Below are 20,321 nucleotides of genomic sequence, written 5' to 3' on the forward strand. Positions count from 1 at the left end.
CCCCACCCCCAGCAAGACCCAAATATTGCCGCCTTCTGAAAAAAAATCAAATTACATTTATTGATGCAGGGTAGGGGGGGGGCGTTGGGGAGGTCGTGGATATTTTTTTTTTGTCATTTTAGGGTTTTTCTTTTCTTTTTTTTTTTTTGCTTTTTTTGTATTTTCTCTTTTTTTTTTTTTTTTTGTGGGGGGGTGTTCCCCCATTTTTGTTTTGATAAGCAATGGGGGGGGGGAACTAGAAGTTTAGAAATGAGGGGGGGTCCCTACACAGAACGACTACACCTATGGGGGGGGTCACCCCAATGGGGGCTGGGGGCTGCCCCCCACTTTTTGGGGGGGGACATGAGGAGTGTGGGGCTGTACAGGGAGGGGGGGTCTGGGTGTGCCAGCGGCGTTTTGGGGGGGCTTTTGTGGGTGGGGGGGGTTAAGGAGGAGCTCTGAGGTCCTTTCTGGTATAAAAGAGGAAAAAAATCAGCACAAAAAAAACCCCCAAAAAAAAACAACAATAAAAAAAAAGGAAAAAAAAAATCAAAACCACACCCCAAAAAAAAAAAAAAAAAAAATTAAAAAATTCCTTCATATCAAAGTGGTCCCGGGGGGGGCCCCGGTCTGGTGCTCGGTGGGGGCCGGGGGTCACAGTGCTGGCTGAGCACGCAGACGGGGGGGGCTTTTGGGGCTTTTGGGGGCTTTTGGGGGGCTGCTCCACACTGGGACCTGCCCTGGGGGGGGGCTGCGCATGGGGGGGACCCCCCCACTCCTCCCCCAGCACAGCCTGGATTTTGGGGGGGGGGTGTCTGCACCCACATTGGGGGGCTCTGCTGGTCCTGCCCCCCCCAGGAGCCAGGGGGGCACTGGGGTCACCCCCTCCCAACCAGGGGGGGGGGGCACAGCTCAGGGAACCCCCCCCAGATGCCCCAAATTTGGGGAGGGGGCTGGGGGTTGGCAGCACCTGCCGTGGAGGGGAGCCCCCCAAAAATCCCCCTCCCCAGGCTCGGTGCCACCCCCGCGTAGGAGAGAAAAACACCCCAAAAATGCCCCCCCCGACCCCGCCCTGGGAATGTGGGGGGGGTCCCCAGTGCTGGGGGGGGCAACAAAGGGGTCCCAGCATTTTGGGGGGTCCCCAGTGCTGGGGGGGGGCAACAAAGGGGTCCCAGCATTTTGGGGGGTCCCCAGTGCTGGGGGGGGCAATAAAAGGGGTCCCAGCATTTTGGGGGGTCCCCAGTGCTGGGGGGGGCAATAAAAGGGGTCCCAGCATTTTGGGGGGTCCCCAGTGCTGGGGGGGGCAATAAAAGGGGTCCCAGCATTTTGGGGGGTCCCCAGTGCTGGGGGGGGGGGCAATAAAAGGGGTCCCAGCATTTTGGGGGGCCAATCCCAGTGCTGGGAGCATTCCCAGTTTGGGGGGGTGGGAAGGACTGGAAAAGGAGCTCCCAGTGCTGGAATTTGGGGAGGGGGGGAGGATGAGGGGGGGGTCCCAGTCCTGGAAAAGGGGGGAGGGCAGCAAATAAGTGACTTATTTCTAATTATCATCATAATTCCTTTTTTTTTTTTTTTTTCCTCCCGCGCTTTTTATTTTTTTTTTTCCCTCCTCGTTTTTAGTGTTCGTTTGGAAAAAAAAAAATAAAACCCTCAAAAAAAAAAAATTAAAAAAAAACAAAAAAAAATAAAAAGGAGGAGAGGGGCGGAACGGGGCGGGCGCTGAGTTGGGGGTGGGTGTGGGGTGAATTTGGGCGTGACGGGGCGGGGCTGATCATTAAAATTAATGAATTATTATCATTTTTTTGTGTGTTTTTTTGTTTTTTTTCGGTGGCTGGGTGAGGGCGTCTGGCTGTCGGCGGCCTCGGCGCGGGGGCTCACACGCTCATTGTCATGCTGGGCGAGTACTATAGAGAGAGCGGAGACACCGCGGCGTTAGCGGGGCTACCGGGGGTTACCGGGGGCTACCGGAGGCTACCGGGGGGTTACCGGGGGCTACCGGGGGTTACCGGGGGCTACCGGAGGCTACCGGGGGTTACCGGGGGTTACCGGGGGGCTACCGGGGGGCTACCGGGGGTTACCGGGGGCTACCGGGGGGCTACCGGGGGGCTACCGGGGGTTACCGGGGGGGCTACCGGGGGTTACCGGGGGGGCTCACACAGCGCTGCCCCCCCCCAGCTCCTCCTCACGCCTCGCCCGGCCAAGGCGACCCCCCCGCCGCCGCCGGTGATGCCGATGCCGCCGGTGATGCCGATGCGAGAATTCGGAATTTGGGCGGGGGTCGCCAGTGGGCTTTGCTCGCTGACCCCCCCCGAGCCCGGCCGCGCCCCCCCCGGGCCCCCCGCCCTCGCCGCCTGCCCCCCCGGGGGTCCGCGGGGGTCCCCGCCGGGTCCCTTACGCTGTCGCTTTGGAAGGGGTTTAGGAAATTGCTGCTCAGCTCGGCGTCGTCCCGAGGGGTCCCGGGGGGGTTGCTCAGGGCCCCCAAATTACTGGGGGAGCTCTGGAGGAAGGGAGGGGGGAGAGGAGTTAGTGGGGGTGGGGGGAATGGGGGTCCTGGGGGGGTCGGGGAGGGGGTTAATGGGGTGTGTGGGGAATAAATGGGGGTGAGATAAATGGGGGGGGGGTCACAGGATGTGTGGGGGGGGCGAAATAAATGGGGTTTCGATAAATGGGGGGGTCCCAGAATATGGGGGAACACAAATAAATGGGGTTTCGATAAATGGGGGGGGTCCCAGAATGTGGGGGAACACAAATAAATGGGGTTTCGATAAATGGGGTTGGTCCCAGAATGTGGGGGAACACAAATAAATGGGGTTTCAATAAATGGGGGGGGGGTCCCAGAATGTGGGGGAACACAAATAAATGGGGTTTCAATAAACTGGGGGGTCCCAGAATGTGGGGGGAAGGCCTAAATAAATGGGGATCCCAATAAATGGGGGGGGTCCCAGAATATGGGGGAGATCAAATAAATGGGGATCCCAATAAATGGGGGGGGGTCACAGAATGTGTGTGGGGGGCGAAATAAATGGGGGGGCCCCAAATTAATGGGGGGGGGTCCCAGAATGTGGGGGAACACAAATAAATGGGGTTTCAATAAATGGGAGGGGTCCCAAATTAATGGGGGGGGGGTCCCAGAATGTGGGGGAGCCTTAATAAATGGAGTACCAATAAATGGGAGGGGGGTTCCCAGTAAAAGAGGGAGCCCAAATAAATGGGGGGGGTCCCAGAATGTGTGGGGGGCAAAGTAAATGGGGTTTCAATAAATGGGGGTGTCCCAGTAAAAGAGGGAGCCCAAATAAATGGGATCCCAATAAATGGGGGGGGTCCCAGAATATGGAGGAGCTTCAATAAATGGAATACCAATAAATGGGGGGGGGGGGGTTCCCAGTAAAAGAGGGAACCCAAATAAATGGGAATCCCTATAAATGGAGAGGATCACAGAATGTGGGGGGGGCGAAATAAATGGGGTTTCAATAAACTGGGGGGTCCCAGAATGTGGGGGGAGGCCTAAATAAATGGGGATCCCAATAAATGGGGGGGTCCCAGAATGTGGGGGAAGACAAATAGATGGGGTTTCAATAAATGGGGGTGTCCCAAATAAATGGGGGGGGGGGTGTCCCAGAATATGGGGAAGCCCAAATAAATGGGGATCCCAATAAATAAATAAATGGGGAGGGGATCACAGAATGTGGGGGAGCTCAAATAAATGTGGTTTCAATAAATGGGGGGGGGGGTCTCAGAATATGGGGGGTGGCAAAATAAATGAGGTCTCAATAACTGGGGGGGGGTCCCAGAATGTGGAGAGCTCAAATAAATGGGGATCCCAATAAATGGGGGGGGTCCCAGAATGTGGAGAGCTCAAATAAATGGGGATCCCAATAAATGGGGGGGGGGTCCCAGAATGTGGGGGAACACAAAGAAATGGGGCCCCAATAGATGGGCAGGGGTCCCAGAATATTTGGGGAAACCCAAATAAATGAGGTCTCAGTAAATGGGATGGTCCCAGTAAATGGGGGAGCCTCAATAAATGGGGTCCCAGCACAAGGTGGGGAGAGAAGAAATGAGGTACCAATACATTGGGGGGTCCCCAGAATATTTGGAGAAACCCAAATAAATGGGGTCCCAATAAATGAGGGACCAGCACATGGGGGAGCCCCAGGAAATGGGGTCCCAGTACACGGTGGGGGGCAATAAATGGGTCCCAAAATATGGGAGAGCCCAAATAAATGGGATCCCAAAAAAATGGGGTGGTCCCAGAATATGGGGGATCCCAAAAAATGGGATCCCAATACATGTGGGGGGCTCCCAGTGCACGGGGGGGGGGTCCCAGTAACTGGGAGGGGTCCAGAGTATTGGGGGGGTCCCAGCACCCTGGAAACCCCCACTAAATGAAGGTCCCAGGACATGGGGGCACCCCAAAAATTGGGGTCCCAGCACCGTGGGGGTGCCGGGGTCCCCAGCTCACCTTTGGCAGCCCATCCATGTCCCCGGAGCCTGCCAGGATGACAGCGGGGTGTCAGTGACCCCCAATCCACGTGTGCCCCCCAATTTCTGTGTCCCTGACCCCCGGGTGTCCCCAAAACTGCGTCCCCTCCATCCTGCACCGTCCAGGTGGCCTTCCCTGTGTCCCCAAATTCCTGTGTGTGACCCCAAATCCCTGTGTCCCCAAATACCTGTATGTGTCCCTAAATACATGTGTGTGTGTCCCCAAATCCATGTGTGTGTCCCCAAATCCCTGTGTGTGTCCCCAAATCCATGTGTGACCCCAAATCCCTGTGTGTGTGTCCCCAAATCCATGTGTGTGTCCCCAAAATCCCTGTGTGTGTGTGTCCCCAAAATCCCTGTGTGTATCCCCAAATTCCTGTATGTGTGACTCCAAATCCCAATGTGTGATCCTAAATCCCTGTGTCCCCAAATCCCTGCGTGTCCCCAAATCCCTGCGTGTCCCCAAATCCTGATGTGTGATCCGAAATCCGTGTCCCCAGATCCGTGTGTCCCTAAATCCGTGTTTGTGTCCCCAAATCTGTGTGTGTGACTCCAAATCTGTGTGTGTGTCCCTAAATCAGTGTGTGTGTCCCCAAATCCTGATGTGTGATCTGAAATCCCTGTGTGTCCCCAAATCCGTGTGTGACCCCAATCAGTGTCTGTGTCCCCAAATCCGTGTCTGTGTCCCCAACTCCCTGAGCGTCCCCCAATCCGTGTCTGTGTCCCCAACTCCCTGAGCGTCCCCCAATCCGTGTCTGTGTCCCCAAATCCCTGAGCGTCCCCCAATCCGTGTCTGTGTCCCCTCAATCCGCTCCCCCCTCCCACCCTCGTGCCCCTCCCGCTGCTCGAGCCCATCCAGCCTCAGCTGGAGCTCACACCCCGCAGGATTTGGGATTTTTAGGGGGACACGAAGGACCCCCGCTGTCCCCAGGGCTGTCACCCACCTAAGGATCCGTTCATGTGGTGCGGCTCCATGGCGCCCATCCCACCCATGGGCCCCTCGGGGCCGGGCCCCATCGGGAACTGCAAGGGAACAGGGGGTGAGGAATGCTGGGGGACCCCAAAGCCTGTCCCCGTCCCCGTCCCTGTCCCCATCCCTGTCCCCATCCCTGTCCCCATCCCCGTTCCCGTCCCATCCCTGTCCCCGTCCCCGTCCCTGTCCCCATCCCTGTCCCCATCCCCGTTCCCGTCCCATCCCTGTCCCCGTCCCCGTCCCTGTCCCTGTTTCTGTCCCTGTCCCCCATCCCCGTCCCTGTCCCCAATCCCTGTCCCCCATCCCCATCCCTGTCCCCAATCCCTGTCCCCAATCCCTGTCCCCATCCCTGTCCCTGTACAAACCCTGTCCCTGTCCCCCATCCCCGTCCCCGTCCCCATCCCTGTTCTGTCCCTGTCCCCATCCCTGTCCCCAATCCCTGTCCCCAATCCCTGTCCCCAATCCCTGTCCCCCATCCCCATCCCTGTCCCCAATCCCTGTCCCCATCCTTGTCCCTGTCCCCAATCCCTGTCCCCCATCCCCATCCCTGTCCCATCCCTGTCCCCAATCCCTGTCCCATCCCTGTCCCTGTCCCCATCCCTGTCCCCCATCCCTGTCCCCACCCCTGTCCCCAATCCCGTCACTCACGTTGGGCCGGTTCCCCGCGGGTCCGATGGGGTTCATCATGGTGTACATGTTCTCACTGGAGTTGGTGGAGTCTGGGGGGGACACCACACATGTGTGGGGGGGTGAGTGTGGCCCCCCCAAATCCCACCTGTACCCCCAGATCCCACCTGTACCCCCAAATCCCACTCATACCCCCAAATCCCACTCTCATGCCCCAAACCCCACTCATACCCCACCAAATCCCACTTACACCACCCAAAATCCCACTCACACCCCCAAATCCCACTCACACACCCCTAAATCCCACTCACAACCCCCAAACTCCACTCACACCCCCAAATCCCACTTATACCCCCCAAAATCCACTCATACCCCCACCAAAACCCACTCACACCCCCAAATCCCATTTATACCCCCCAAAATCCACTCATACCCCCACCAAACCCCATTCACATCCTCAAATCCCACTCACACCCCCAAACCCCATCACTCATGCCCCATCCCATCCCATCCCATCCCATCCCATCCCATCCCATCCCATCCCCTCACTCACCTCCGGGGCTGGGCAGGATGGGGGTGCCGGGGGGGCCACCGCCCCCAGGAGGGCCCTGGAAGGGAAAAGGAAAAAGTGGGGGGTGGGTTTGGGGGGTCACAGGGTCACTGCAGCCCCACCCCCATCCCCAACAGCGCACCCCAATACTCACCACGTAATTCCCAGGGGATGAGGAGGAGTAGGCGATCTGGGGGGACACAGAGGGAGTCAGCATGGGGGGGGGGGGGACACAGGGCCAGCACCCCCACAGGACCCCCCCACCCCAAATCCCAAAACTTACGGAGTTGGCGTTGGGGTTGGGCCAGGGCCCGCGGCCACCGGGACCCCTGGGGAGGCAACGGGGACAGTGAGGGGGGGTCCTGCCGGTCCCGAGGCTCCCCCCACGCTGGGGGGGTTTTGGGGGGGGTTATGGGGGTCTTACATGTTCATGGTGGGCATCCCAGGGCCGGCCAGCGAGCTGGGGGGGGGGCGCATCCCGCTGCCGTAGCTCTGCCGGGACAGGGGGGTCAGCGGGGTGGGACACCCCTGGAATGTCCCCACCCTGCACCCCCGTCCCCGTATCCCCTTCCCCATCCCTGCTGTGACCTCCACCCCCGTCCCCAAAAGCCATCCCCATCCCTCCGTCCCCATCCCAGTCCCTGTCACCTCCATCCCTGTCCCCACCCACATCCTCGTCCCGGGGGAATTCCCTCAATTCCCATCCCTTCATCCCTGTCCCCACCCCTGTATCCCCATCCCTGTTCTTGTTCCCCTGTCCCCCCCGAATTCCCAATCCCATTCCTTTATCCCCGTACCCCACCCCTGTATCCTTCTACCCCCCTATCCCCATTCCTGCCCCGTTACCCATCCCCATTCCCATTCCCATTCCCATCCCCATTCCCATTCCCATATCGTCACCCTGTCCCTGTAACCACTTCCACCCCTGAATCCCTGACCCTGCCCTAGCCCAGTATCCCAGTATTCAATCATCCCAGTATCACAGTATCCCATCATCCCAGTATCCCATTATCCCAGTACCCCCTTATCCCAGTACCCCATTATCACCTTATCCCATTATCCCACCATCCCAGTATCCCAGCACCCCATTATCCCAGTATCCCATTACCTCTTTATCCCGTTACCCCCTTACCCCAGTACCCCCTTATCCCAGTATCCCATTATCCCAGTACCCCCTTATCCCATTATCCCATTACCCCACCATCCCAGTACCCCCTTATCCCAGTATCCCCTTATCCCAGTATCCCCTTATCCCAGTATCCCAGTATCCCAGTACCCCCTTATCCCAGTATCCCAGTATCCCCTTATCCCAGTATCCCAGTACCCCCTTATCCCAGTATCCCAGTATCCCAGTACCCCCTTATCCCAGTATCCCAGTACCCCCTTATCCCAGTATCCCAGTACCCCCTTATCCCCTTATCCCAGTATCCCATTATCCCAGTATCCCCTTATCCCAGTACCCCCTTATCCCAGTATCCCATTATCCCAGTATCCCAGTACCCCCTTATCCCAGTATCCCATTATCCCAGTACCCCCTTATCCCAGTACCCCCTTATCCCAGTATCCCATTATCCCAGTATCCCAGTATCCCAGTACCCCCTTATCCCCTTATCCCAGTACCCCCTTATCCCAGTACCCCCTTATCCCCTTATCCCATTATCCCAGTACCCCCTTATCCCAGTATCCCAGTACCCCCTTATCCCAGTACCCCCTTATCCCAGTATCCCAGTATCCCAGCACCCCGTTATCCCAGTATCCCATTATCCCAGTAACCCCTTATCCCAGTATCCCAGTACCCCCTTATCCCAGTATCCCAGTACCCCATTATCCCAGTATCCCAGTATCCCAGTACCCCCTTATCCCAGTATCCCAGTACCCCCTTATCCCAGTATCCCAGTACCCCATTATCCCAGTATCCCATTATCCCAGTATCCCAGTATCCCAGCACCCCAGCACCCCTCACCCCCCGCACCCCGTACCTGCGGCCCCATCCCGGCCATGCCCCGGGGGGGGTTCATGCGCTGCATCGGGCCCCCCATGCCAGGATGCCCTGCACAGACGGGGGAGGGGGAGGCGTGAGACCCCCCGAGCCCCCCCCGAACCCCCCAAAACCTCGGGGTCGGGGGGCTCAGGGACCCCCACTCACCCTGGGAGCGCGCGGCCGGGTCCATGGCGTTGGGCAGCAGCGGCTGGGAGCCTGGAACACCCACGGGGGGCTGCGGGGGGCAGAGGGGTCAGGGGGGGCTGCACCCCTGCTTTTGGGGAGGGGGGTCCCGGCAGCGACCGCCTCACCTGGCTGGGCATCCGGAGAGGGGGCCGGGGGCCGCCGGGGTAGCGGGGGGACATGAAAGGCTGCAAGAGAGGGGTTTGGGGGTCAGGGGGGGTTTGGGGGGTCATGGGGGGTTTGGGGGGTCAGGGGGGGTTTGGGGGGTCAGAGGGGTTTGGGGGTCAAAGGGGGTTTGGGGGGTCAGAGGGGGTTTGGGGGGTCAGGGGGGGTTTGGGAGGACAGGGGGGGTTTGGGGGGACATGAAAGGCTGCAAGAGAGGGGTTTGGGGGGTCAGAGGGGGTTTGGGGGGTCAGAGGGGTTTGGGGGGTCAGGGGGGGTTTGGGGTGTCAGGGGGGGTTTGGGGGTCAGAGGGGGTTTGGGAGGACAGGGGGGGTTTGGGGGGACATGAAAGGCTGCAAGAGAGGGGTTTGGGGGGTCAGAGGGGGTTTGGGGGGTCAGAGGGGGTTTGGGGGTCAGAGGGGGTTTGGGGGGTCAGAGGGGGTTTGGGGGTCAGGGGGGGTTTGGGGGTCAGAGGGGGTTTGGGGGGTCAAGGGGGTTTGGGGGGTCAGGGGGGTTTGGGGGGTCATGAAAGGCTGCAAGAGAGGGGTTTGGGGGGTCAGAGGGGGTTTGGGGGGTCAGAGGGGGTTTGGGGGGTCAGGGGGGGTTTGGGGGGTCAAAGGGGGTTTGGGGGGTCAGAGGGGGTTTGGGGTGTCAGGGGGGGTTTGGGGTGTCAGGGGGGGTTTGGGGGTCAGAGGGGGTTTGGGAGGACAGGGGGGGTTTGGGGGGACATGAAAGGCTGCAAGAGAGGGGTTTGGGGGGTCAGAGGGGTTTGGGGGGTCAGGGGGGGTTTGGGGGGTCAGAGGGGGTTTGGGGGGTCAGGGGGGGTTTGGGGGTCAGAGGGGGTTTGGGGGGGTCAGAGAGGGTTTGGGGGGTCAGGGGGGGTTTGGGGGTCAGAGGGGGTTTGGGGGGGTCAGAGAGGGTTTGGGGGGTCAGGGGGGGTTTGGGGGTCAGAGGGGGTTTGGGGGGGTCAGAGGGGTTTGGGGTGTCAGAGGGGGGTTTGGGGGGTCAGGGGGGTTTGGGGGGTCAGGGGGGGTTTGGGGGGTCAGAGGGGTTTGGGGGGTCAAAGGGGGTTTGGGGTGTCAGAGGGGGTTTGGGGGGTCAGCCGGGGTTTTGGGGGGTCAGAGGGGTTTTGGGGGGTCAGAGGGGGTTTGGCAGGTCAGCCGGGGTTTTGGGGGGTCAGAGGGGGTTTAGGGGGCCGGTGTCACCCTGCGGGGGTCGTGGGGGGGCCGGGGCCGTGCTGGGGGGGCTGTGCCCATCCTTTCCTGCCCGTGGGGCAGCGGGGGCACCCCGGGGATGGGGGGCAGGGGTGGGGGGGCACCCGCAGGAGCCTCGGAGAGAACCACGAGAGGTGATGGGTGGGGGGGTCTGGGGGGGCTGCGACCCCCGGGAGGGGCCCGGGGGGTTGTGGTGGTGGTGGGGGGGGGGTGGGCTGTGAGTCGGGGGGTGCCGGCGTGGTGGGGGCTGCAAACCACCTTAGCGACCCCCCCCCCCAAAAAACCACGTTAAAGGCAGGTGGGGTGTGGGTGGGGGGGCTGCGCACCTGGAAGAAGGCGGGGGGCACGGGACCCCCGGGCATGCCGTCCCCGGGGGGCAGGCTCCCCATCACCGGGCTGGGCGCCGCCGCCGCGCTCTGCGGGGACACGCGGCTCAGAACGGGGGTCCCCGGCGCCCCCAGCCCCCCCGGGGCCGGGGGGGGGCGCGGGCAGGGGGGCCCCGGCCCCGCTCGCCGCCGGCCGGGGAAGGAATGCGCCGCTTTTCCGGCTCGGCCCCGCCGCCACAACTGCTTCCAATTTGCTTCGGAGCGAGCAGGAAAAAGGGGGGGACCCCGCGCTGCCCCCTCCACCCCGGGGGGCCCTGCGCCCCCCAAGGCAGGGCGGGGATGGGGGTCCCGGTGGGCGCCGCCGCCGCCGCTGCTCCGGGGACAGCGATGCTGCCGGTGACACCCCCGGGCTTGGGGACGGCAAAATTTGGGGTCTGCCCCACGGCGGGGGTGGGGACCCACGGGGGTCCCAGGGCTGAGCCCAGGCGCCGTCCCCGTCCTGGGGACCCCCGCTGCTGCCCCGGAGGCAGAGGGAGGGCGGGGGTCGCTGCCGCCCCCTCCCAGAGCCGGGAGCCGGTTCTGCCCCCCGGAATTCGGGGATGCCGAGCGGAGTTGCCATGGCAGCAGGCTGGGGAGCTGCGGCTCCTCCTGCGGGATCCAGGGCGGCGGGGGGGAAATTTGGGGGTGGGGGGCACTTTGGGGGGCTGCTCACCCCAGGGGAGACCCCAGACCCCGCTGTGGGGCAGCTGCTCCCAATCCCCCCCCCACCCACCAACGCACAGGCTGGTCCCCCCAAAATTTATGGGGTCACCAGGATGCTCGCGGGGGTCCCGGCGTGCCTGGGGTGGGGGGCACCCAGGGGAACGTGCGGGGGCCCAGCTCCCCGCTGGCACCCCCAGTGCAGCCCAGCCGGGCACTGGGATGGGGCCAGGGGTGTGGGGGCACCCCGGGGGCTCGTGGGGGGTTTTGGGGGGCTCGGGGGGCTCCCCCCGGCTCTGCCAGGCTGCAGCGCCATGGCAACGTGGCCTGACCCGCGCCACGTCCCCGGCGTCGCCGTCCCCGCACCGGCGGCAGCCTCATTAATTCCGGCATGGAAATCATGGAAATCAGCTCTGCGCAGCGCCGGGGGGGCCGGGGGGGTCCTGCTGCAGCCCCCGCGGCAGCCACGGCACCCACGGGGGACACGGCACCCACGGGGGACACGGGGGACACAGCACCCACGGGGGACACGGGACACACGGGGGATACGGCACCCACGGGGGACACGGGGGATACGGCACCCACGGGGGACACGGGGGACACGGCACCCACGGGGGACACGGGACACACAGGGCCACGGAGGGTCCTGCAGCCCACGGCGTCCCCCCCGTGTCACCCCGGGGGACAGGGACCCCCCCCAGGGGACAGGGACCCCCCCCCAGCACCCCACAGCCCGTGGCTTTCTGCACCCCACGGGGGCATCCTACAGGGCACAGCACCCCACATCCTGTGGGGCTGTGGAGCCTGCAGCATCCCACAGCACCCCACGGAATTCCACAGCATCCCACAGCATCCTACAGCACCCCACGGAATTCCACAGCATCCCACAGCATCCTACAGCACCCCACGGAATTCCACAGCATCCCACAGCACCCCACGGAATTCCACAGCATCCCACAGCATCCTACAGCATCCCACGGAATTCCACAGCATCCCACAGCATCCTACAGCACCCCACGGAATTCCACAGCATCCCACAGCATCCCACAGCACCCCACGGAATTCCACAGCATCCCACAGCATCCTACAGCACCCCACGGAATTCCACAGCATCCCACAGCATCCTACAGCACCCCACGGAATTCCACAGCATCCCACAGTATCCTACAGCACCCCATGGAATTCCACAGCATCCCACAGCATCCCACAGCACCCCACGGAATTCCACAGCATCCCGCAGCATCCCACAGCACCCCACGGAATTCCACAGCATCCCACAGCACCCCACGGAATTCCACAGCATCCCACAGTATCCTACAGCATCCCACGGAATTCCACAGCATCCCACGGCCTCCTGCATCACCCCACGGAATTCCACAGCATCCCACAGCATCCTACAGCATCCCACGGAATTCCACAGCATCCCACGGCCTCCTGCATCACCCCACAGCATCCCACAGAATTCCACAGAATCCCACAGCATCCCACAGAATCCTATAGCAGCCTATAGCATCCTACAGCATCCCACGGCCTCCTGCATCACCCCACAGCATCCCACAGAATTCCACAGAATCCCACAGCATCCCACAGAATCCTATAGCATCCTACACCACCCCACGGCCTCCTGCATCCCGTGGCCTCCCCCACCCCAGAGCCCCGTGGGCTCCCCAGCATCTCACGTCCCACAGAGCAGCGGATCCCACGGAATCCTGCATCCCGTGGGGCTGTGCTCCCTGTGGCACCCCATAGCACCCCATAGCACCCTGCAGCACCCCACAGCATCCTGCATCAATCCACAGCATCCCACAGCACCCCACAGCACCCTGCAGCACCCCACAGCACCCCATAGCACCCTACAAGATCCTGCATCACCCCACAGCACCCTACATGATCCCACAGCACCCCACAGCACCCTGTGGGACACGGATCCTGCATCCCCCAGCCCTGTGAACCCTTCAGCATCCCGGGACCCCTCCCCACGGTGCCCCCGCAGCCCCCCGGCCCCAGCACCGCCCGTGCCCCTCCCCGTGCCTGCAGTCCTGGCAGGAGCAGGTACGGGAACACCGGGAACACCGGGAGCACCGGGAACACCGGGGACATTGGGGACACCGGGGACATGGGGACAGTGGGAACACCGGGGACACTGGGAACACCGGGGACATGGGGACAGTGGGAACACCGGGGACACCGAGAACACTGGGGACACTGGGAATACCGGGAGCACCGGGAACATAGGGACACCTGAACACCGGGAACACCGGGGACACTGGGAACACCAGGACACCGGGAGCACCGGGAATACCGGAACACTGGGGACATGGGGACAGTGGGAACACCGGGAACACCGGGAATACCGGGAATACCGGGGGCTGCTGACCCTGTGCCAGCGACTGAACCTCCAGAGCCGGCGCTGGAAGGAGCAGAGCCGTGCTGGGGGGGCTCCCCTCAGTTTGGGGGTCCTACTGAGCCCCAGACCCGCCGTGACCCCCAGGCTGGACCCGGCACTGCGGGACCGGGGGGAACGGGGGGTCCCCGGTCCCCTGGGGGGGTCCCGGTCCCCTGGGGGGGGATGGGCACACCGGGGTCCCCAAGGGGGGGCACCGGGCCGGGCCCCTGGGGATTAACCCAACCCCACCCGGGCACTGCCCCGTGAAATAGGTCACCCACAGATGGGGCTGGCAGCCCGTGGGGGGGGTCCCGGCAGGGCTGGGGAGGGGGCAGCAGGGCAGGGACCCCCCCAGGGACCCCCCCCACACGCCAAGGCACTCACATAGTCATGGAAGGCCTTGGCCTCGCTGGAATGCTCGCAGGTCTCGCGGCGGTCCGGGGCGGCGCAGTACAGATCCCAGAAAACGCTGGCGAGGGGAAGGGGCGGCGGGTGAGACCCCCCCCAAATCACACCCCGCACCCCCTCCCCACTTCGGAGGGGCGGGGGGCTGCGCCCTGTCCCCCCCTCGGCGGGGGCCTCCCGGCGCTGCCGCTGTTTTCCCTGGAAACGGTCGCCACGGCCGGAGCCCAAATTCCAAATTCCTGGGACTTTACATCAGGCTGCACATCCCGGGCCGGGATTGGGGGGGGGTCCCCTGCCCGCGCCCCCCACCCCGGCCGTGGGACAGCACCGGGGCCGTGGCTGCTCCTGGGAGCCCCCCAAGTTTGGGGGTGCTGGTTTAACCCCCCCTCGCTGTGTGTGTGTGTGTCCCCCCCCAAATCATTCACTGCCCACCCCCAAACCCCCCCAACAAGTGATGTGCCCCCCACACCCTCCTCGGGGGGCTCTGCTGGGCCCCCCAGTGCGGGGGTCCGGGGCTGGGAGCCCCCCCAGCTCCCCGCCCGGTGCCAAATTGGATCCATCTGGAGGAGCCGGGCGGGGGGGCCGGGCTGGGAAGGAAAGGGGGGGCCCCCAGCCCGGGGAAAAGCAGAGGGACGAGTTCACGGAATTGGGGGGGCTGCAGCTCCCACACCCCCTCCCAGCCCCTCCGCCAAGGGAATTGGGGGGGGTCCCCCCTTTCCAACCCCCCCAGACCCGGCTCACCACCACCAGGAGTGCAGGAAGCCGGGGGGCTCCCCCAGCGTGATGTTCTTCTCCCATCGGATCTGCGGAGAGGGACACGGGCAGGGGGGCTCAGCGACCCCCGCCGGGCACGGGTGGGGCTCCAGGACCCCCCGTGGGTGGGACGGGGGGTCCGGGGGTGCTGCCCTCCCCCCAATTTACCTCCGACAAGAAGGTCTGGGCGGATTTCTGGGCCCCCACGTGCAGCAGGTACTCGTAGACGTAGAGCGCCAGCCTGGGGGGGACAGGGACAGCGTCAGGGACCTGCCACCCCCACGGGTGACACCCCCGCCCCACGGACCCCGAGGGACGCGGGGAACGGCCGGGATGGAGCCCCCCACTCAATTAGCGCGGAATTAATGAAGGGGGAGGCTCGACTCCACCTCCCTGCGAGGGACCCCGGCGGCGACACCGAGTGACTCCCACCGGTGACACCGAACGCGGCCCGGGCAGCCCAGGACAGGCGACACAACCCGCGCAGGATGTGGCTCGGGGCCGAGTGCCACCCCGCGTGTCCCCGGTGGCACCCACGGAAACCCAGGGCCCGGTCCCCGGTGCTCCGTTCCCCGCCCCGGGAGCAGGAACGGGACCCGCGGCGGTTCCAGCCCCGGGGGCCACGGGGACACGGCAGGACAGGGACAGCCGGGAGCGGCGGGTCACGGCCCCGGGCACCGGCAGCGGAGCAGCGGCAGCCCCGGTGCCATCTCCGGTGCTGCCCCCGGGGATGGCACGGCCGGCGAGGGCTCCCGGTGCCCTGAGGGATGCTGCGGACCGGGCTGCCGGTAGTCCCGGTGCCCCGGGCGATGGCAATGCCCGGGGGGACCACCCCGGGTCCCGGTGCCCCGGAGGATGGCAGGGACCGGGGGCACGGCCCAGCTCAGGGCAGGCACGGTGCGCTCGCGGTACCCCGGCGGACGGCACGGTCCGGCGGGATCGTCCCGGGTCCCGGTGCCGCGGGGCACGGCACGGTCGGGGAAGGGGCATCCCGGCTGCCGGTGTCCCCGGGGATGCCGCAGACCGGGGAGATCATCCCGAGTCCCGGTGTTCCCGCAGCTCCCGGTGCCCCAAGATGTGGCAATACCCGGGGGGCACATCCCGGCTCCCGTTAGCCCCGGCGTGATCGCGGCTCCCGGTGCCCCGGGGGATGTCACGGACCCCGGCACATCGCAGCTCCCGGTGCCCCGGGGGATGTCACGAACCGAGGGCAATCATCCCGGCTCCCGGTGCCCCGGGAAGTCACGGACCGGGAGGATCATCCCGGTTGCCGGTACCCCGGGGAATGGCACAGATCGGGGGGAATCATACAGCTCCCGGTGCCCCCGCAGCTCCCGGTGCCCTGGGGGAGAGCACGGACCGGGGGGCTCATCCCGGCTCCCGGTGCCCCGGGGGATGCCGCAGACCGGGGGGCTCATCCCGGCTCCCGGTGCCCCGGGGGAGAGCACGGACCGGGGGGCTCATCCCGGCTCCCGGTGCCCCGGGGGATGCCGCGGACCGGGGGACTCATCCCGGCTCCCGGTGCCCCGCTGACCCCCGCCAGCTCCCGCTGCCCCGCGGCTGCCTGTGCTCCCCGGCGGGGCGGGGCCGGGGGGTCCGCCCGCCCCCCGATCTCCCCCCGCTTTTCCCGATCTCTCCCCCCACCTTCCTTCCCGCTCCGTCCCCGCTCCCCCGGCGCCCGCCCCGGCAAAAACTTCCGCGCCCCGGCCGTTCCCCCGCCGCCGCCCGGCGCCGCACTCACTTCTCGCGGGCCTGGCCGTCCGAGGGCACGCCGGAGCCCTTGCCCTTGGCGTACATGGCGCGGCGGCGGCTGTCAGCGGCCCCGGGCCCGGCCCCGCGCGGCCCCCGCCGCCCCCGCCGCCCCCGCCGCCATCCCGGCCCGGCCCGGCCCGGCCCCGCCGGCTGCGGCCGCGCGCCCGAGGGGGAGCTTGAAACCGCCGCGCCCCCCCCGCGCGGCTGTTCCGGCAGCGCCGCCACCACCCCCCCCGCGCCGCGCGCCGCGCTTAAAGGGGCGATGGCGGCGGGGGGAGGAGGTGGGGACCGCGCCGGGCACGGAGCGAGGGAGGGAGGGCGGGGAGGGGGGACGCGGACACGGGGGACGCGTGGAGGGTCACGGGCACCACCGGGGGGGCACAGGGGGCACAGGGGGACGCGGATGTGACGGGGGGACGCGGAGCCGAGGGGGTGGGCGCGGGGGACGCGGGGGACGCGGGGACACGGAGGGGAGGAGTGGGCACGGGACACGGGGGACGCACGCGAGGGGGTGGGCATGGAGGGGCAAGGACGCGAGCGGGGTGGGCATCCAGGGACGGGGACACGCGGGGGTCATGGGCACGAGGGGGTGAGTTAAAGGGGCAGTGGCACGAGGGGACGCGGTGGGCACGGAGGGACACGAGGGGGTGGGCACGGACACGGCGGGTGGGCGTGTGGCAGGGTGGGCACGGACGGAGGGACATGGACAAGAAAGGGTGGACACGGACACGAAGGGGTGGGCACGGGAGGGGGGACACGGGGGGACACGGATGTGACAGGCTGGACACGGACGCGATGGGGTGGACTTAAAGGGGCAGTGACACGAAGGGACGGGGACAGGGCGGTCACGGAGGGACACGGATTTGAGGGGATGGACACGGAGGGGCACCAAGGGGGTGGCCGCGGACACGCGACACAGAGGGACACGGATGTGACAGGTGGACACATGCAAGGGGTTGGGCGTACATGGACACGGACACGAGGGGGACACACGGACACGAGGAGGGGACACACGGACAGGAATGGGAGCAGGGAGTCACGAAGGGACTCGGACACCAGGGGGCGGGCACGGACACGGAGTGACACGAGGGGACACGGAGGGGACAAGGATGGACACAGGGGGGTGGACGTGGAGGGACGTGGACACCGGAGGGGGCTTGGACACGGCGAGTGGACACTCGGGACACTGGGCTGCAGACACCGGCATGGGGACACCCACCCTGCCAGGGGACACAGCCGCAGAATCCCCCCGCTCCCACCCGGCTTTGGGGTCCCCTCACACTCGGGGGGTCCCTGTGCTGCCGGGTGGGGGGGGGGGTCTGTGAGCACACCCGTGTGGGTGTCCCTGTGTGCCCACACGCGTGTCCCCCACCCTCGGGTCACCGGGGTCACCGGGACGCTCGGCCAGTGCCGGGGGGATGCTCGGCACGCCAAGAAAGGACCGGGGGTCTGGCAGGGGTCAGGGGGTGCTGACCTGGGGGTGCTGCCCCCCCCCCGGGACCGGCTACGCCCTGGCAGGGTGACACGGGACAGCCGGACCCGCCTGTTCCTCTTCCCCACACCAGGCAGAGCGGCCGGAGCGCAGGCGAGTCGGGCTGCTGTGGCTGGGAGGGGGAAGGGGGGCAGGAAATGCCCCGCTGGGACCCCCGGGAGCTGCCCAGCCCTGGAACAGCGGGAGCGGCGTGGGGACTAAACTGGGCTGCACTGGTTTGAACTGGGAGGGGGGACCCGCTGGGAATTGAGGGGTCCTGATTCCCGTTTCCCCCCAGGCTGCCGCTGCAGGGGAGGGACCATGGGGCTCCCCGCGGCCCCGCTGGTGCTGCTGCTGCTGCTGCTGCACCCCATGAGCTCCGTGCTCCTCTTGTCCCCCTGCTTCCCCTTGCTGCTGGACATTTCCGAGGAGCTGGACCTGAGCAACAGGAGCAGCGGCTGCGCCGAGCTGGACTGGAGCCCGTTCCACCGGCACCGCCGGCTGCTGCTGAGGCACAACGGCATCGAAGCCCTGAGCCCCTCGGCCCGCCTGGGGCCCGGCGTGGAGGAGCTGGACCTGGCGGACAACCGGCTGCGGGAGCTGCCCCGCGGCTTCTTCAGCAACGCCACGGCGCTGCGGAGCCTGCGGCTGGAGGGGAACCCGCTCCGCGCCCTGCCCCGCGCCGCCTTCCAGCCCGCGCTCAGCTCGCTGGCCGTGTCCTGCCGCTGCGACCTGCTGGCCACCGTGGTGGCCCCGTGTGCCCGCGGGGGGATCCGCTGCCTGTGCTTCACAGCCAGCCGCCATCCCTTCAACGCCACGGAATTCCACGCGCGGGAGTGCGGGCTCGGCGCGGGGCCCGTGGCCGGCGTGGCGGCGGCGGTGGCCGCGCTGGTGGCCCTGCCGGTGGCGGCCGCGGTTTGGTGGCGGCGGAGGAGAGCGGGGGCCGCGGTGGGCGGCGTGGGGAGGGGGAAGCAGGATCCCGGCGGAAACCTGCGGCAGCCGCGCTACATCAGCCGGGACGCCGGGAGCGGCCCCGCCGATGCCGCCGATGCCCCCGACTACGAGAACGTCTTCGTGAGTCCCGGCACGGCCCCGGTGGCTGCGCACGGGTGGGCACCGGCGCACGGGTGGGCACCGGCGTGGCAGGAGCCGCGCTACAGGTGAGGCTCCGGCCCAGGGATGGACGTTCCGGGAGTGTTCCATCCCCTCCCTGCTGTGCTGGGCCCTGATGTGGTACCCTGCCCCATCCTGCCTCATCCCACTCCATCCCGTGCTGAACCTGATATCCCACCCCATGGATCCCATCAACCCCATCCCATGGATCCCATCAACCCCATCCCGTGGATCCCATCAACACCATCAACCCCATCCCACCCATCCCATCAACCCCATCCCATCCCAGCACAGCCCAGCCCAGACTATCCCATCCCATCCCATCCCATCCCATCCATCCCATCAACCCCATCCCATCAACCCCATCCCATCCCAGCACAGCCCAGCCCAGCCCAGACTATCCCATCCCAGCACAGCCCAGCCCAGCCCAGACTATCCCATCCCATTCATCCCATCAACCCCATCCCATCCCATCCCATCCCATCCCATCCCATGGATCCCATCCCATGCCATGGATCCCATCCCATCCATCCCATCCCATCCCATCCCATCCCATCCCATCCCATCCCATCCCATCAATCCCACCCCATCCCATGCCATGGATCCCACCAAACCCACCCCGATTTCTCCTCCCGGATCCCCCAGCCCTCAGGTCCCTCTGGATGAGGATTATTTCCTGGAGCGCGCGGCCGAGCCCGGGGACCACCAGCCCATCTACGCCAACACTCTGGGCCCCACCGAGGACATCTACATCATCCCTGACCACTGAGGGGCCGGGGGGGCGCGGGGCGGGCCGGGGGTCCCCTCTGTCCCCGAGGGGACGGGGACATTCCCGGGGCCGCGCTGGCTCCCACGCGGGGGGATTTTTTCGGCAGCGCCCGTCCCCTCCTCGCCCCGGTTCCCGGGGGGGATGAGGCTGAGCTGCCTTCTCCTCCCGGGGCCGGGGCACGCGTGGGGTCCCGGGGCCGGCCGCAGCAGCTGGGGCTGACCACGGCCGTGGCTTCCTCTTCCCCTTCTGGGGCCCACGGAGGGCGTGGGGTGCGCCTCGCCTGGGGACGTGCTGGCGGTTGGGGACATCCGGTGCCACCTGCTCTCGCTCTTTCCTGCCGAGCCGGCCACCTCGGGTACCAAGAAAACGCTTTTTTAAATAATCCTCCTGGTGGCACCGCGAGCTGCTGGGTTCCACGGGGACCCGTGGCTTGGCTGGCTGTCCCCTCAGTCCCTGAGAGGCGTCTCTGTGCCCCATTAAATGGTTTAATTATCTCTAA

General features: G+C 65.6%; 2 protein-coding genes across 5 annotated transcripts; one reads left to right on the forward strand and one right to left on the reverse strand.

Annotated features, from left to right (window-relative positions):
- Positions 1-33: 33 nt before the first annotated feature.
- SSBP4 (single stranded DNA binding protein 4) lies at positions 34-16,547 on the reverse strand. 4 transcript variants are annotated; one of them, XM_077788851.2, is made up of 17 exons: positions 16,459-16,547; positions 14,886-14,958; positions 14,706-14,767; positions 13,944-14,028; positions 10,475-10,564; positions 8,901-8,960; positions 8,755-8,824; positions 8,588-8,658; positions 7,033-7,100; positions 6,892-6,937; positions 6,763-6,798; positions 6,612-6,666; positions 6,080-6,150; positions 5,403-5,481; positions 4,439-4,467; positions 2,372-2,473; positions 34-1,880 (listed from the first exon to the last, which is right to left on the reverse strand). In XM_077788851.2, the coding sequence occupies exons 1-17, from the start codon at positions 16,512-16,514 to the stop codon at positions 1,851-1,853; spliced, it is 1,083 nt and encodes a 360-aa protein (XP_077644977.1). In that variant the 5' UTR covers positions 16,515-16,547; the 3' UTR covers positions 34-1,850. The 4 variants fall into 4 exon arrangements, with proteins under 4 accessions (XP_077644977.1, XP_085418340.1, XP_077644976.2 ...); XM_085562214.1 differs by lacking the exon at positions 10,475-10,564; XM_077788850.2 differs by having other exon boundaries at positions 6,612-6,798.
- Positions 16,548-16,792: 245 nt separating this feature from the next.
- On the forward strand, positions 16,793-20,321 carry LOC116184539 (uncharacterized). Its single transcript, XM_031507178.3, has 3 exons — positions 16,793-18,054; positions 18,239-19,100; positions 19,699-20,321. Exons 2-3 carry the CDS (start codon positions 18,262-18,264, stop codon positions 19,820-19,822), a joined length of 963 nt encoding a protein of 320 aa, XP_031363038.2. The 5' UTR covers positions 16,793-18,054; positions 18,239-18,261; the 3' UTR covers positions 19,823-20,321.

Source organism: Lonchura striata, chromosome 28 (genome assembly GCF_050655825.1).
Source record: "Lonchura striata isolate lonStrDom1 chromosome 28, ASM5065582v1, whole genome shotgun sequence".
Lineage (NCBI taxonomy): Eukaryota > Metazoa > Chordata > Aves > Passeriformes > Estrildidae > Lonchura > Lonchura striata.

What these genes read in the sequence shown, in the direction of transcription:
- SSBP4 (XM_077788850.2), bottom strand. Translation starts at nt 16,514, where the DNA reads ATGTACGCCAAGGGCAAGGGCTCCGGCGTGCCCTCGGACGGCCAGGCC. An exon ending in GGGATGCCCACCATGAACAT is followed by an intron (nt 6,938 to 7,032) that starts GTAAGACCCCCA and finishes TTGCCTCCCCAG; the next exon opens with GGGTCCCGGTGGCCGCGGGC. An exon ending in CATCCTGCCCAGCCCCGGAG is followed by an intron (nt 6,151 to 6,611) that starts GTGAGTGAGGGG and finishes TGTCCCCCCCAG; the next exon opens with ACTCCACCAACTCCAGTGAG.
- LOC116184539 (XM_031507178.3), top strand. Translation starts at nt 18,262, where the DNA reads ATGGGGCTCCCCGCGGCCCCGCTGGTGCTGCTGCTGCTGCTGCTGCAC. An exon ending in TGGCAGGAGCCGCGCTACAG is followed by an intron (nt 19,101 to 19,698) that starts GTGAGGCTCCGG and finishes CGGATCCCCCAG; the next exon opens with CCCTCAGGTCCCTCTGGATG.